At 36.3% G+C, this 16,416-nt stretch overlaps 2 protein-coding genes across 4 annotated transcripts in view; both read left to right on the top strand.

Moving 5' to 3' along the window:
* LOC134649001 (superoxide dismutase [Cu-Zn]-like) overlaps positions 1-2,630 on the top strand; it is a 62,804-nt gene extending 60,174 nt beyond the window's left edge. Inside the window, exon 6 of the mRNA XM_063503690.1 lies at positions 2,613-2,630. The gene's annotated coding sequence lies outside the window, so the exon portion shown is untranslated. The remainder of the gene's footprint in view (positions 1-2,612) is intronic.
* Positions 2,631-10,625: 7,995 nt separating this feature from the next.
* Positions 10,626-16,416, top strand: part of LOC134648995 (23 kDa integral membrane protein-like) — a 349,619-nt gene continuing 343,828 nt past the window's right edge. For 2 of the 3 annotated variants that reach the window (XM_063503681.1, XM_063503680.1), the window contains exons 1-5: positions 10,668-10,686; positions 12,408-12,477; positions 13,166-13,213; positions 15,451-15,614; positions 16,103-16,291. In XM_063503681.1, the coding sequence (XP_063359751.1) occupies positions 12,453-12,477; positions 13,166-13,213; positions 15,451-15,614; positions 16,103-16,291 (426 nt within the window). In that variant the 5' untranslated portion in view covers positions 10,668-10,686; positions 12,408-12,452. Of the gene's footprint in view, positions 10,687-12,407; positions 12,478-13,165; positions 13,214-15,450; positions 15,615-16,102; positions 16,292-16,416 lie in introns of all 3 variants that reach the window. The other variant, XM_063503683.1, reaches the window with a different exon arrangement.

The following is a 16,416-nucleotide window of genomic DNA, read 5'->3' as shown; positions in this document are numbered from 1 at the left end:
GAACGATAAATAGATAAGTAGGGGAGCCCAAGAGGGGATTTTTGTGTTTACTCGAGCGCGTCAGATTAAGATATGAGTGATATCTTGCTACAGTTGCTACCCCGTGTAGTCTACCTTTACCCCTTTTAGCCATCTATGTTGAGCCCTTGGTTGGTCCGGTTCAACAAATTGTTAAGCAGATTGTGGATTTGGTCATATTAGTCCAAATTAACGCTATAATTGTGCTATTACTAAATCTGATAATTATTTGCACGCATTTCCTTAATCTGACGGTTACAATGTAATAATTAGGCGTCAAACTTGTGTTCGTCAGATTAAAAATATGCCTACAAATAAGTGTTATATTAAGTTATAGAAAAAATATAGCATTATCGTGGACAAAAACGACCAAACCCACAAACTGCTTAACGATTTTTTAACCTCCACCAACCTCCCGAAATTTAAAAAAATTGTAGACGCTTTCCGGCTCGCTGGAAAAAAAACTTTAAGTATTTAACTTTTTTTTCTTCTTATCATCTAATATTTCGATTCCAATAGGTCTGTACGACGCTCGAGTAAGTACACGTTTAGCATCGTCGGCTCCCCAACTATACATATAACCCTTTTGGCGCCTACATTTTTAAAATTTGCCGCTTTTTTCTCCTGACGGAAATGGCTTGACAGACTACATGAATGTCAAATCAGGAAGCAGTAAAAAATGTCGTGTCAAAGTCGTGTTGTAGCAGTCCGGTGATCTCATTCATTTAGGTCAAACTGTGGACAGAGGCACGTGATTTATTAAATTAGCTCCGGGAATGCACAGCCGGGATTTCATTCGGCATTCCGGAGTCACAAAGACTTCTTTACTGATTTGTGTCCTGAGTGCTTTACTGAGTGATGAGCTTTGGTGTTCGGATTTACTGTATCAAAATCTGGGTAGGTGTTGGTTGGAATGTTAAGCCAAATTTTTAGAAATTCATAAGAAATATGTCCAATTGTCCACATATTCTAAATTCCATCACACCATTACAATACACTGAAAAAAAAAATGCCGAAGTTATTGAGTCATTCGAAAAATAGCGATTTTGTAAAGTAAAGTAAAAGTTCTTTATTCACATAGTAATAGGTGGTAAGTAGAAAAAATCCAGTACAAAGACATATTTTGCTATACAATAGCATGCAAAGTAATCTTAAAGCTAGACTTAGATTAAACCCTAAACACTAGACTTATATAAAGTATACGTAACCATAACATAATTATACAGTGTGTAAGTCCAATACGGGCAATAAATTAAACCAGATATAGAATTTACACGTCTAATCATTAATTAAGAAGTTTTTTTAAGTTACACTTAATTATGACCCCGTAATTTTTTTTCCGATGTACCGAGCAGCAATGTACTGCAAACATTAAGAAACATAAGATGACATGACATTACGAGATACGAGCTTTTTATTGTAACTGCCAACAAGCATTCACAGTTACTTTAAAAAGCTCGTATCCCGTAACTTGTGTAGTGTATTACATTGCGGGTCGAATTATTTTGTATGGTTAAAAAATTCATTGTATTTCTAAGTAAAATCTACCTCAATATACTTCTTAGGTCCTGTGCTAACCACCGTTTAAATTTTCGCCCGTATTGGATTTACACACTGTATTATGTGTTTGATAGCACAGACATGTGCATATTCCTAAATATAAATTATAGGACGAAAAAAAAATAAAGCATATAAAAAAAACTATGAACTGTGACAAAGGACAACATTAAAATACTTAAAGATTGTATTTTATTATACGACGACCAAACAACGATAAAAATGCGCACTTAAAATTCTTAAGCACTGCCATCAATTTTCCCTAAAAATTGCATGTATTTCGTCCAACATTCCTGTAATTTTTTTTATTGGATGCAGTCAAAACCGTCGTATTATGGCGTTGCTATGGCAACACGTTCAAACCACCGAGTTCCTTCAACTTGGTGGCAACACCCATGTCTTAGAGGTCAATGGACTGATTTCCATAGAGCTAGACTGATATTTTATTATTTCCTTCCGAATCTAGTAAAATACACGCAAGCCAATTTGATTAGCCTAACTTGTAGTCTAGATAAAAGTTTAGTTATAGCTAGCCAAGCAGATCTTGTCAGTAGAAAAAGGCGGCAAATTTGAAAAATGTAGGCGCGAAGGGTTATCGTCCCATAGAAAATTTGAATTTCGCGCCTTTTTCTACTGACAAGATTTGCTTGACCATCTATATATAGAAAACGCCTATCGACACTTTAATATTGTATGGAAATGGTCACGTGACTTTTCGTAGGTACCTACCATCTGTCACCCCGATAATTTATTTTTTACTGACGTTCGATGTATCTTACGATGATGATGTACGATCGGTATCTTATTGGCTATTAGGCTCCTAGTGGCTGTTAACTGGTAGTCCCTGGAAGTACCTGAAAAGGTCCACGAAAATATAAACAGACCAGACTACACTAAATACTAGTAGATTATCATATTTAGTCGAAGATAGCACGATTGAACATTTAAACATTTTGTCTATTTTTTTTGATACAAACTTTTATCGCTTACTGTACTTACTTTTTTTTTCAACAAGCCTGCAACTTATACTCATAGAGACAAATTCTGACAAACCCAAACACAATAAGGTAGGTCTCGTTGCTTTATCCTAGAGTTTCTATGGCCTTGGCCACCTCCTGTGTCCATCATCAGATCAGCTGGATGATACCTTAATATTGCAGTGAAATTCCGCAACATGGTGAAGTGTGACCGGTATCGGTAGTTGGGCTGCCTCGAGCAGCCCAACTGGCAGGGTCGCCATGAAGTGTGACCGGTATCGGAGAGAGGGTGGTTTATGAGTGATACACGCAACGGTTGGACATCAATTGTAATCTATAAATAAATGTGCGGGTTTATATTGGAAAGCATTTCCTTTGTTCTCTACACGAGGTCTAAAGTACAAGGTTGAAGGAAATGTAGTATTATTTTAATGTATGCAATATCGGATTACATGGTATCATATTACATTCGGAAATGAACAATTAATTTATTAAATCTCCATGCTACAATGGCGCGTGATCATATATTCGTGGTCAGGCTTTACATACAAACAAACATTGCAAGTTAAATAAAAGCTTGTAAAATGATTCAAATCAATTCCCGTGAAGGTAAAGACCTATTCTTACGACGCCATTGCGTTAAGTTTTATTGATACGATAACTAATTCATTTAACGTTCGGTAACTTTGTACGGCCCTGACCAATGACCGATACCGAAATTGTTTTCCAAATACATTTAAATTATTTTCTTTTAATTCCTTCTTTTAACGACATAATCCATAATATAATAGCGTGTCAAGAAGTCTGTCGAATGTCAAGTTCATTGGACCTAGGTCTTATAAATCTAGCTCTAAATCTCTCCTAGTCGCTTAGTAGCAATGAACCTGACACGAAAATGCTTATGATAATCTATTGTGCCAACATGTTATAAGAAAATTACTTTTAGTTTTAATAGGAAAGGTTCATTTTATATTTGTGGTTTTTTCTAAGTTCGGCTAATAACCTCTTGTTTAGGCACGTGCTGATTTCATGCTAGCTAATATCAAAGGTTAATAAGGCGAAGAAAAGTTTAATTATGTCCTATTCTGATATATAAGACTTTTCCTTATTTATAGTTGGTCAAACCAATTTGTCAGTAAATAAGAACAATAAAAACTATACTCGTCCTTTTTTTTGGGTGCTAGTACTAGTGTAAGACAAAGATAGTATGATTCTCTTTGTTTGAAATGAGACAGTCCTTTGACAAAGTATATCCACGAACAAGTGTAGGTACCTACCTAACTTAAACTGGAAGTTTTTTTCATGATTCAATAATTAAAATCGTCTCTACTTTAATTATTTTTCATACGAGTATAAAAACATTTTGATCAATTCCGTTTTAGTACTAGTATCCTTTTTTGGTGTTTTAATTTTATTCATTATGCGTATGACCTTTTTACATCATAACTTTGGTATAAGTAGGTACATCGTCGATACTCTTATTACCAAAAACATTAAAATTTGCTTTAACCGACCATTACCCTCAAATCCGAAACTCCAAAACACTTATTACTTTATAATTATACAAGGTAATTGCTGCTGCAATGATAAATAGAACTAAAAACGAGGTCCCGATGTTATCTCAATAACTATGTACGTAAGTAAGTATATATGCAACTAGTTAACTATGTTTCTTTTCTACAGTGCCCTGATACATTATCGATCAGTGACGAAGGCTTAATGAATTAGGTACTAGAAATGGTTGTGTAAACTGTGTAAAGTCAAACATTCTCTATAATAGCTAATCATAGCTTAGGGCATTATTTAGTTCTTTTTAAAGAACATTAAAAATAAAAGAACCTCATATTTCGCTGAATTATATGTTTATAGGAAAAAAATTGGGGACATCTTTATATATTATGGGAAAATATGTAAGTTACAAATGTTTTTATTATACTGATTTAAACTTTCACGATTTTTACACATTATTAAATTGTACAACGGGACTTAATCGCGTATCTAAATTTTTAAATTGTAAGTTGTACAATTTAATAATGTTTTTATTATGTTTACTTGTATTTCATTATCCCCTTGATAAATTGCGTTGCTATAATAAGCGTATTGCTGTAGCGATTAGAACGTTCAATCAATCAGTACTTATCAAAGGCTTGGTCAAAAGCGCTTGATCCTGTTCCCTGGTCAAGTATATTCAATAGTACTATCCGCTCTAGATACCTACTCGTAACATTCGGTCAGAGCGCTAGATTTGGAGCAAGACAATTCGCCCCGGTTTCGTTTCCTACAAATATTCTTAAAGACACCCCTAATCTAACCTCGAGTTCAGTTAATTCTCTTGGCTTAGTTACATTTTATTTACATAACGATGGGTTTCATAAATTAGGAATGGAGAATGTACGCTGGTTAAGAACGTAAATACCTCCTTCAGTAGGTATCTAAATAATTACTGTGAAAAATGGGCACGTTAAAAATAGGTACCTATGTAAAATGTCTCACAATGATGAATGAAATTAATTTATTCCAGAAAGCATACTTCCATACAACAAACTGCCGTATTCGAACTTCAAGATATTCACAAGAGACGACACTTACTAGATCCATTCTAGATACTTTTTATAGTTTAGATTTCAACTAGTTCTCTTTTGCAGCGCAATTCGGGAAACCAATGTTACTTTTACGTTAGATAGAGTTAGATATCTATTAGATGTGAATTGGATCTCTAAGCTATGTCTTGTGGAAATCGTTCAAGAGTACCAGAATCGCGCAAATGTCAAATTTGACAGGTTAGATCTTAAACATATCGTTATCGTATCTTGGCGATGTCTAAAAGATATCTAACAGATGTCTATTTCAAAATCCGAATCGGGCCCAAAGGCATTTAAGAGGGAGGTATAGCTACTACTGACAAAAGATACCTTTTTTCATACAATTTCCATTTCGGGAGAAAACGGTTTCCACTAAATCTTAACATATCACTTTGCTTTTGATGTCGATCACTTCAGCATATTATATTATAGGTTTATAGGTTTCGGTTTCAGGAAAAAATATATATATTCCAAATTTTGAAAAAAAAAGGTAAACCTATAAACCTAGTTTTTCATTGTGTCAATAACATACTAAAAATCATAGAGAATGGAAAATATTTAGAAGTGGAAAACCATTTTCTCTTTTTGTATGGAAGATCACGTGATATACCTACTTCCCTCTTGAAAGTTCTAGAAGTTGTTGCAAGAAATGTTAATTTTCCGTAACGATTTGTCGGTTCCTGCAGCGATAGGTACAGTCTCTAGCCTCTGTAGCATTGTTAGCTGCTGAGTATATGAGTTCGACGTCGTATAAAGTAATCTGTGTTGTGAAAATATTCCTTACTGTGGGCTGTTGTACATATTAGAAAATGAGAGTCCATTCACCTTTAATTTTTGTACATATCCCCCCAAAATATGGCCCATTTAAGCGGACTCTACACAATCCAATTAGTAGTCGCAAGTGATTGTAAAAGGAAAACGCTGAACCCCCGTGATAGCGGCCACTTCCTGTAATCATTAGTCATTTTTACAGTCACCTGTCAAAACATTGCTATCGTAATGATTTTGAACCGACTATAATTTCGTCGAGCACTTTGTTTTTCTAGCTTGTGTGACAAACATATACGGCCCGCATGATGGTTAGTGTCACGAAGCCTATGGACGCCTTCAAAGTCAGGGGTGTTACATGCGCGTTGCCGACCCTTTATAAACCTGTCCACTGCTTGTTTTGAAGAACCCCGTACTGGTAGTACCTTGAGAAAACCTCGGCAGGTAGATACAAATACAAATGATGCATATTCACAGTAGGTACCTATGTATTAGTGTAAGGCCTGAGTGGACGCTCGAAGTGGAGCGTTCGGCGGGGCGTGCAGCGTGGCGTCGGGCTCACAAGTGATTTGAGCAGCGTGCACTAAGGCCGCTCCTATCGCTCGCGCTTTCATTTATTTAACATGCACGCCGCACGCCCCGCCCCGCTGCACGCCCAACTCGAGCGTCCACTCAGGCCTTACACTTTCAGTAAAGAGTTTACTGTCTTCGAATCTACAGAAATTCGCATGTTGCTTTTAATTACTTTCAACTATACATTCAACGTTGACTTTGACTTTCCCATTTGCTATAATAAAAGCCTTGAAAGGCCATATTGTGGTATAAATTTGCGAACGATGGTATCGCCAGGGTTGCTTTTGTGCGTGGTGTTGTGGCGTCGTTGGCATGGTGACGGTCGATAGCTTTGACCTATGAGGACTGGCGGTGTCAAAAGTTGTTGAGTTTTAGTATAGGGTATTTGACTGTATTTAAAATAATAGTATTTTATGCAACCGTTGTTTAAGAGAGGTCAAAAAAGGCGAGTGGCGTGCGTAAGTAACAATTTGAGGCGAAGCCAAAAATTGTTAATAAAGACGCCACGAGTATTTTTTGACTCAGTTAAACAACGTTGCATACAATACTTTTTCTACGACCAAGCACTGACTTTGAAATAAAATTGTAAATTTAACAAATATTTTTAAATTTTTCATTCAAGTAGTAGCAAAGAATGGAGGGTACGGACAGGAAAAGAATGAATGAAATAAAAAAAACATGTTTATGGTTCACTCATCTGTCAGAGATGACAATTAAAATTAGGCTGGCAACAATGTATTTCATACAATATTTTTTTAGTGGTGATTACATGAAGTAGGTATCGTAAAAGTGCCAAAAAGATACTGCGTGTATGCACAAATACTTTTTTTGGGACTTGACAACTATAATATAGGGATTTAAAGGTGTGTGCACGACCCTTTAAATGACAAATAAAAGTACGGGAGTAGATTTTTTTGTGTAAAGTATTTGTGCATACACGCAGTATCTTTTTGGCACCTTTACGATACTTCGTGTAACTAGGCCAGACCGGTCGGATAAAAACTATTACACATACCTACTCAAAATATAACGTCTCATAGGTAATCAGCGTCAGAATAAGTAGGTGTCCAGTATCACTATTGAGGAGGCAGTACAAAAGGCTCACGACACAGTAGATGAAAACTTCTATACAACGTTTCGTTCACAAAAAGTCTAGTGGAAGTAATATTTAAATATACAACATAGTTACCTAAACGTTTTGATGCTAACAGTACCTTTTCCAAGTAACACTTTCCCAGGAAAGTTGGATCATAAATTGTAACAAAGCAAATGACGGGCTTTCATTGTTCAACGTCACCACCATACGACATTCAAGGGGCACATAGATTACCAGTTTGCTGGACGATATCAGCCTGTCAGTTGTTCGGAACTGTCACTTTGAACTGCAAGGCCGATATCATCTGGCGAACTGGCCCCTTTTATGTTCTGTCCGAGGGTGGAAACTGAAGGAAAGAAAAACACAAGATATAAAGGAATGGAAATGGAAAACTTCAATACCCATACAAAAATATTTAAAATAGGTAGGTATTCTGTTTTTTCCATGTGGAAAATTTGTTTTTGGGAACTTTCCGATAACATGTTCAGTAAATATTAATAGGCGATGGAAGGTACAGTCAAGTGTAAAAATATGGGTGCATATAACTTACTCAAAAATATTTCGGTTACATAAGAGCTGTGGGACATCTTTTTGAGTATGATGTGTGCAGTTGTATATACACACCCACATTTTTACACTTGACTGTACCTACAATTAAATAGATGATATTACGTATACACATCATATTCATTTACCGTAAAACAACGTTTTAACCCTGTAATAAATAATTATGTACAAACTTGTATTTACGAGTATTACATAGGTATATTCGCCATCAGATATAATATCGGAGTGGCTAAGGCGCTCTCAAATATCTGAACACGCCTCTATTGCCAAGGCGTTAGAGTGCGTGTTCAGATATTGTGAACACTTTGGCCGCTCCGATATATATGGCGATTGTACATATTTACAGACTTAAGGAAGGTGTGTCCTGTCGTCACCCGCTAATATCTAAACAACGTAGGTTATACATTTAGCGCCAATTACATATAACACGATTATTTGATGTATTCCATTGTCTCCCAAATGTCTCCCAATGATTTTATTGCGTTTAGTACGGACTTGAATTCGCTGCCTCTCTCACGCCTTTTATTTTATATGATAAATTTAATTATAAATGAAAAAGTGTCAATAAAGATAGTGATTCTGTGAAAATGTTGGTGCTTTGAAATTTAGTGGAGCCGATATTGTAAAACTTTATTGGAAATTACAAAACATCAAGTGTGTACCTATTAAACCTAAACCTTTAGTGACTTTGAAACTCTTGAAAAATATTCAGGTAAAACAATAATAAAACCAAAAGAAAAATTGAGAAATTCACTTAAATATAGGTATGACGAATTAAATTTAACAAGATTTCATGAATTGGTATTTACATAGGTAGGCTTTATTTCTTTTTCTCTTTCTATAGCTTTCGCTAGACCGGAGGCCTAGCCAATATAAAAATCGTACCTACATAGCCAAACGCAAAACGAAAAGAATAGTTATTTATTTTACAAGGGGGCAAAGTTGTATAACTTGTTTAACCGCTCGTGCTAATATTGATATCCGAGCAACCGAAAGATTTTAAAATTGAACCACGAGCGTAGCGTGGTTCGAAAAATGGAATCTTGAGCGTTGCGAGGGTTTCAAAGCACGAGGGATAAACAAAACTTGCCCCCGAGTGAAAGTAGTGAAACACAACATTTTTCATAAGATATCAAACAAAATCAAACCAAATTAAATCCAAATGAATGTTAATAAATGGGTATTTATCATTCAGTATCATCATTTAAAAGTTAATTCTACCTGCCAACATAAGTAAGCAACTTAAAATTTGTATTAGATTACTTTGCCTCACATGTGAATAAAATGCAACTTTGCTATCAGTTTTTGAACAATCAAGAGAGCAAAGGCTCTGACTGAACTACATATTTTTTCACCACAACAATCACAAAAAAATATGTATCGGGATGACAGGTGGACAGATGCTACTCGTACAAAAAGGCACGTGTCTATTAGCGTTTTCTATCAATGATTGTTATCTGGCGAGGTTCCCAGGGATTCCCTTAGGTACTTGTAGCACCGGGGCATCACTGTCGTCTCAAGGTCATCGGAGACCGGTATGATTACTTCACTGGCTCTAGATCCTAAAGATACGCGCATTCGGCACGACTTTATTTACAAGGAAGTCGCACTACAAACGTTTTGGGAGCCCCCTGGCTTGCGCTAGGCGACTAGTTACAAGGAGGCCCAGTAGAATTTTAATATCTAAATCTGTTATTATTATCCATTGATGTGCATAATAAAAGTAGGATGGACAAGATGCACAGATTTGGATGAGTATTTAAATTCCTAATAGACCTTCACTTATAAGATTAGTCGTTCAGGGAATTCGGTTTCTGTACTATTTCGTACCTTGTAACAATCAATATGAAAGCCGCTGCACATCTTATCCTCTACCGATCTACATTTATTTAAACTTTATTACACAGTAAATGATGTACAAAAGGTCAGCTTAATTAATAGGTCATTTACCAGTCAACCCTTAGGCCAAAGATATTAACAATAGATGCGGAACATTATTACAATATATGAGAAACTAAACACATGATATTAATATTAGATAGATAGATCAATTTATTTCTTATTGAAAATTACATGATATTTAACAATGTCACAATGTTTCTAAATATACTTGGTCAACCAGATCTTGACAGTAGAAAAAGGCGGCAAATTTGAAATTTGTAGGCGCGAAGGGATATCGTCCCATAGAAAATTTGAATTTCGCGCCTTTTTTTACTGACAAGATTTGGTTGACCAGCTATAACATGAACTCACAAAAAGATCGTCAGATTGTACAAGATAATAATAATTCGTTAAAGTAATTAAGTAAAAAGTAATAACCAATCAAATAATCAAATCAAATATTATATTTGTTAGGTACCTGTTTGTTTCTATTTGATTATCAACGTACTATCATCTAATGCGCCATACACCGCAGCGCGTAAAGTAAATGCTGTATTGTGCGCAGGAGTCGATCCGATGGAGCGTTGGAGCGTGCATTGTGAGCGAGTATAAATGGAGGTAGTGTGCCGGCTGGGCGTGCGAGACATGGGATATTTCACCTCCTAAGGTATGTACGTTGTTCCATTTTAATAATTCATCAGGTACAAAAACATGTCAAAAACTGTTACTACTGCTTTAGATATGTAAGGGTTAGCGATTTTCATCACTATTCCAAATTTCAAATCGATAGCTTAAGTAGTTCTCGAGATATTTTGCGATGTGACAGACGGACGGACAGACAGACGGACGGAGTCGCACCATAAGGGTTCCTTTTGTACCTTTTTGGTACGGAACCTTAAAAACAACTTAAAATTACAATTAATCTAACTTAACTAAATTCTAAAATTAAACTAAACTAAACTAAATTAAAAAAAAAAGCGGCCAAGTGCGAGTCGGACTCGCCCGTGAAGGGTTCCGTATTTAGGCGATTTATGACGTATAAAAAAAAAACTACTTACTAGATCTCGTTCAAACCAATTTTCGGTGGAAGTTTACATGGTAATGTACATCATATATTTTTTTTAGTTTTATCATTCTCTTATTTTAGAAGTTACAGGGGGGGGGGGGACACACATTTTACCACTTTGGACGTGTCTCTCGCGCAAACTATTCAGTTTAGAAAAAAATGATATTAGAAACCTCAATATCATTTTTGAAGACCTATCCATAGATACCCCACACGTATGGGTTTGATGAAAAAAAAAATTTTTGAGTTTCAGTTCGAAGTATGGGGAACCCCAAAATTTTATTGTTTTTTTTCTATTTTTGTGTGAAAATCTTAATGCGGTTCACAGAATACATCTACTTACCAAGTTTCAACAGTATAGTTCTTATAGTTTCGGAGAAAAGTGGCTGTGACATACGGACGGACAGACAGACGGACAGACGGACAGACGGGCAGACGGACAGACAGACATACAGACAGACATGACGAATCTATAAGGGTTCCGTTTTTTGCCATTTGGCTACGGAACCCTAAAAAGGCCCCTGCAGCGTCCCGAAGATGCTGGCTGCGTTGCCTCGCTGAACTGCCACTGATGCGTTGAGCGAGGTAACTGCCAGCTCTCCGGTCCCCAGTTGCATCCTTGAGTGTCTTAGAAAGGTCTCCAAAGAGACTCACAGCGCCAGGACCCCATTATGTATAATTTAGGATTTTTAAGACAACTTTTTATAACACTTGTTGCCTTTCTCAATAGTTAACACTGCACTGCATGCATGAGTCTATTGAGCATTGTGCTTAAGTTAAGAGTGGACCAACGCAAAATTCTAGCTCATTTAAGAGATATTATGTTACGTAATGACAACATAAAAATCTCAAAACATGTTTATTTTTTTTAAACTTACGCCTCTTACCAACGTTACCATTGACCTCAGTTGATTTGACTCGTTTGTTAAGAGCCCATCAACGTGCACACTAGCGCCACTGCTAAATAATCGTAATTATTTAAATTTAACGAAATATATTTAAACAGGAGACCGCTACGTACTGTATCTTGTAATAAAGTATTTTTTGAATACATCAAACTAGTTTGTATGTTACTGGATTCGTCAATCTATGCGTCCAAAGTTAAAACGGCCGTTTTTGTTTTGAGTTTATAGATTGACGAATCCAGCAACATAGAAACTAGTTTGATGTATTCAAAAGGTACTTTATTACAAGACACAGTACGTAGCGGCCTCCTTTTTAAAAAATATCTTTCGTTAAATTGAAATAATCACGATTATTTAGCAGTGGCGCTAGTGTGCACGTTGATGGCCCCTTAAATGGCGCCATGTTTTTACTCGCAGTGCGCACTCGCCACTCCCCCGGTGTAATTGAAGACAAAATTCAAAATGACGGACACCAAGAAAGGCTCAAGTAAGTTTCTTATTTATATTTCATAATTTATAAAGACCCATTTATCATTGTTCATGAACCTGCAATGCAATAGTCGATACATTGCTAATACAGAGTGCAAAGAATTCGGTCGATCCAAATAAGTGCCGCAATGTAACGAAAATCGCATTTAATTTCTTGAACAGTCTAAATAGGACATAAGCATATACATATGTATTGTACTTTAAAATATCTGCAATAAAGAAGTGTATGTTTTTTCACGTTTTATAAGATCCGGTTTTATAAATAATAGTTAGCATGTGTTGGTAGGTAATAAATGGAACAACCAACTTTTTTATTACGCTACGGGGATGATCCCGTAGTAAAAGTCTAAAAGTATTTCATTATAGGTATTTTATATAATAATTTGTTTATCTCTCAGAGTAGATATGGATACAAGTTGATAAAATCACCCTGTGGCATGTTTATAAAACCGAAGCTTACATATGAGGAGTGTCTTTTCAAAGGGCTTATTTTTTTCTTAGCGGTACTTCTAGAGAGAACCTTGCTTAAGAAAACTTAAGGTCCAATTTAGAAATAGAGTTACAGAAAAAATTAAACCTTTTAAAAAGACATTCCTCATATATATGTAAAAAAATAATTGTAACTAACATCTGGTTTATTTATCGGTATAATTAACCGGGCATTAATTCATTATTTGCATATCCAGACTTCTTACAACGGCTGTACCCCATGTACGGGTTCAGGAAAGATCGAGGTAATCATCGCAAATTGCTCGCACCAAAATATTATAATTATATAAAACCATAGAAAAATATAGTAAGAATAGAGTACTCACTCCATACATAAGTTTTGGCACCAAAAAGACTTAATTATTTTCGTAGTCGACATCTAGCATCGAATAGCGGAATTATCAGTACCGCTACTTGATACTAGATATCTAGTGAGTTGCGACTCACGAAAATTGTATTGAACAACAATTTACAGCTAATATGAAAACAGAAGGAGTTAAAAATTAGAATTCTGGCTAATCAGGTTATATTATTAGCTGAAAATTGTTGAGCATTAGACTTTTGGTTCGGTGCAACATCTATTGTCAAGTAGCAGTGGCTGACTGCACTTTTCTTCAAAATTTCTGTAAACAAATAACAAATAGTAGCAGTACTGATAATTCCGCTACTCGATGCTAGATGTCGACTATGAAAATAATAATCTTTTTGGTACCAAAACTGATGTAAAGAGTAAGCACTGTATGTATTTTTTTCTCTATGATAAAATTGATAAAACTTAGCTAAGCTAAAGTCCCCAACCTTGTATGTTAATGTGTACAGTTTATAATATATAAACGAATTTACATTGATACCGTATATTTGGGCCATCCTGTAAATAGGTAGAATGTGTCTGCAAACCTTTCATGGAACGTCTATCCGAATCCGAACATATCATACAAAGTGAAATGGGGCAATCAGCTAAGTTTTAAAAACCTATGTCTTAAACCCAATCACATGTGTAACGATAATTTACTTTGACTGGCTGTGTAACATTCGTATTAACACTATTCAGTTAATTAACACTCTAACTACTTAATTTATTCGCTAACTCACTCATTAATTTCACGTCACAGTAGGAAAATTTTAACTTACGCACGACACCAATTTTCCTGGAAATGTACCTATACTTATTACCTACTAAATATAATATTAATACTGCTTTACGTTAAGTATAGGTAAAATACAGATGATTTTTGTACACTCAGCAAAACTATTAGCTTAGCACCCCTGTATACAATCGGGACTAACTGTTGTCTGGAAGATATCACTCTTTTTAGCTAAATATGTAAAAGACCTGTTGTTTACCTCTACTTGAATTGCTTTATAATAAACTAGCGACCCGTCCAGGCTTTGCACGGGTTAACAAATTATACATAAACATTCCTCTTGAATCACTCTATTTATTTAAAAAACTGCATCAATATCCGTTGCGCAGTTTTAAAGATCTAAGCATATGTCGTAGTCAGATCGTATAATCCGCCCTATTACATTACGGCTAGCCGTTTTACAAAACAGGGGCGTTTTGAAATGCGGCGGTTCGACGATTAGCCGGATTGTCATTGCGATACGTTCTTCAATAAGGCGGCCTACCTTTAGCCGCATCGTATCTACTATTTAGATTGTAGAGTGACCAGTTCTTTCGGTCGCCTACGTAACCGGAGTTTGACAATGTTTGCAATTTAATTTATTTTTACCATGGTCCCACCGCACTACATGTGTTTCTTTTCCAAAACAATTCCTTCACAACTTAAATAGACGGAGCCCCGCAAGCGGGGCTCCTATTTCTGGGCGGTTTGCCCTTCGGGCATCTGAAGCTACCTAACGAACCTAACCTACTTACCTACCTACGCTTTTTTCCCCAAAGTGTAATGTTTTCATGGACGTCTCACTAAATCAATAGGTAGGTAGGTTAGGTTCGTTAGGTAGCTTCAGATGCCCGAAGGGCAAACCGCTCAGAAATAGGAGCGGAGCTCCGTCTAGTTAAGTTGCGAAGGAAATGTTTTTTGAAAAGAAACAGTCCGATGAAATCCAGATTTGATGGACACCCCAGCGTTTTTCATACTTTGTTGTTGTTATGTCAGGCAGCGCCACGAGTGTTAAAAATGGGAACTAAAAACTGTCAAAGCGGCGGCTAATGACTCGCTGTATTACATTACGGCTAGCCGTGTTGAAGAACGTATGATGCCGAATACATTCCGGCGGATTTTCATTCAGCCGCATTCAATCCGGCTAATCGTCGAACCGCCGCATTTCAAAACGCCCCTGCTTTGTAAAACGGCTAGCCGTAATGTAATACGGCGGATTATATGATCCGACTGCGACACATACATAGGGACAGACAGCGGGAAGCGACTTTACTTTAATACTATGTAGTGATAGTATTTGTAGGTACTTAGGTAAATTCTACTGTAAACTGTAAGTAATGATGTTAAATGTTTACTAGTCCCCGGGCAAGGCCAAACCCTGGAAGATGTGAACCAGAACATGGGGCAAAAGGAAAACGAGTTGAAATTAGACGTACTAAAGGATGCAAAAGACTTGAAGAAACTTAAAACTTGTGTGAAAGCCGTCGGTATCGCGTTCAGCGTTGTCACTGTGATTACTGCAGTAAGTTTTTTTTTATATACAGGTAAAAAGTCTATGATAAAGATCCTGAACGAATTTTTAGCTCATTTTTTTGAATTTTTGTTGAGAAAGATTATTTCATCTATTCGGCATACGCGAGGTTGGACCTAATCATTTTTGACCACGCGTACGAAAGGTTAAGAAAATACCGTACAGTCGGTACAGTATTTAAATATGTGTTGGGATATTTATTCTAGGTTTTAAATTTGTAATACCTATAACGTAAGGTTTGCCGACACATAGATAGCTATGAAGGTTAGGTTAGGTTAGAAGTTTGCCATGAAGGTTAAACTTACGTAGTTGTCTATATATTTAGAGTAATTTATTTACTTAAGTTTTTAACTATTACCTACCTCCCTGTTATAATTTCGTTATGACTAAATTATCTACTTATGTAGAACTTAGGTTAGGGTAAATATAGTAAATAATTTACCCCTTGAACTCTAAGAGCTAACTATAAACCTTTTCAGCTCCTAGCGATAGCCCTAATCGCCGTATCGACGATGTCGGCCGTGGCGGCGAGCGCCATGGACGCCCAGGACGACTCAGGGCGTCTTGTGGCGCTGGTGGTATTGGCGGTCACCGCTGCGATCACCATTGCCATAGTCGTTTATGCACAAATTGCTACGTGTTCGAAGAAGATTAGGCCGATATTTGTGGTAAGAGATAACTGAGATAAGTTACGACTCGGGGCATCTGGTGGCGCTGGTGGTATTGGCGGTCACCGCTGCAGTCACCATTGCCATAGTCGTTTATTAAATGCGCAAATTGCTACGTGTTCGAA

Source organism: Cydia amplana, chromosome 6 (assembly GCF_948474715.1).
Source record: "Cydia amplana chromosome 6, ilCydAmpl1.1, whole genome shotgun sequence".
Classification (NCBI taxonomy): Eukaryota; Metazoa; Arthropoda; class Insecta; order Lepidoptera; family Tortricidae; genus Cydia; species Cydia amplana.
The sequence above is the reverse complement of the archived record's forward strand: the minus strand, read 5'-3'. Positions and strand labels throughout refer to the sequence as shown.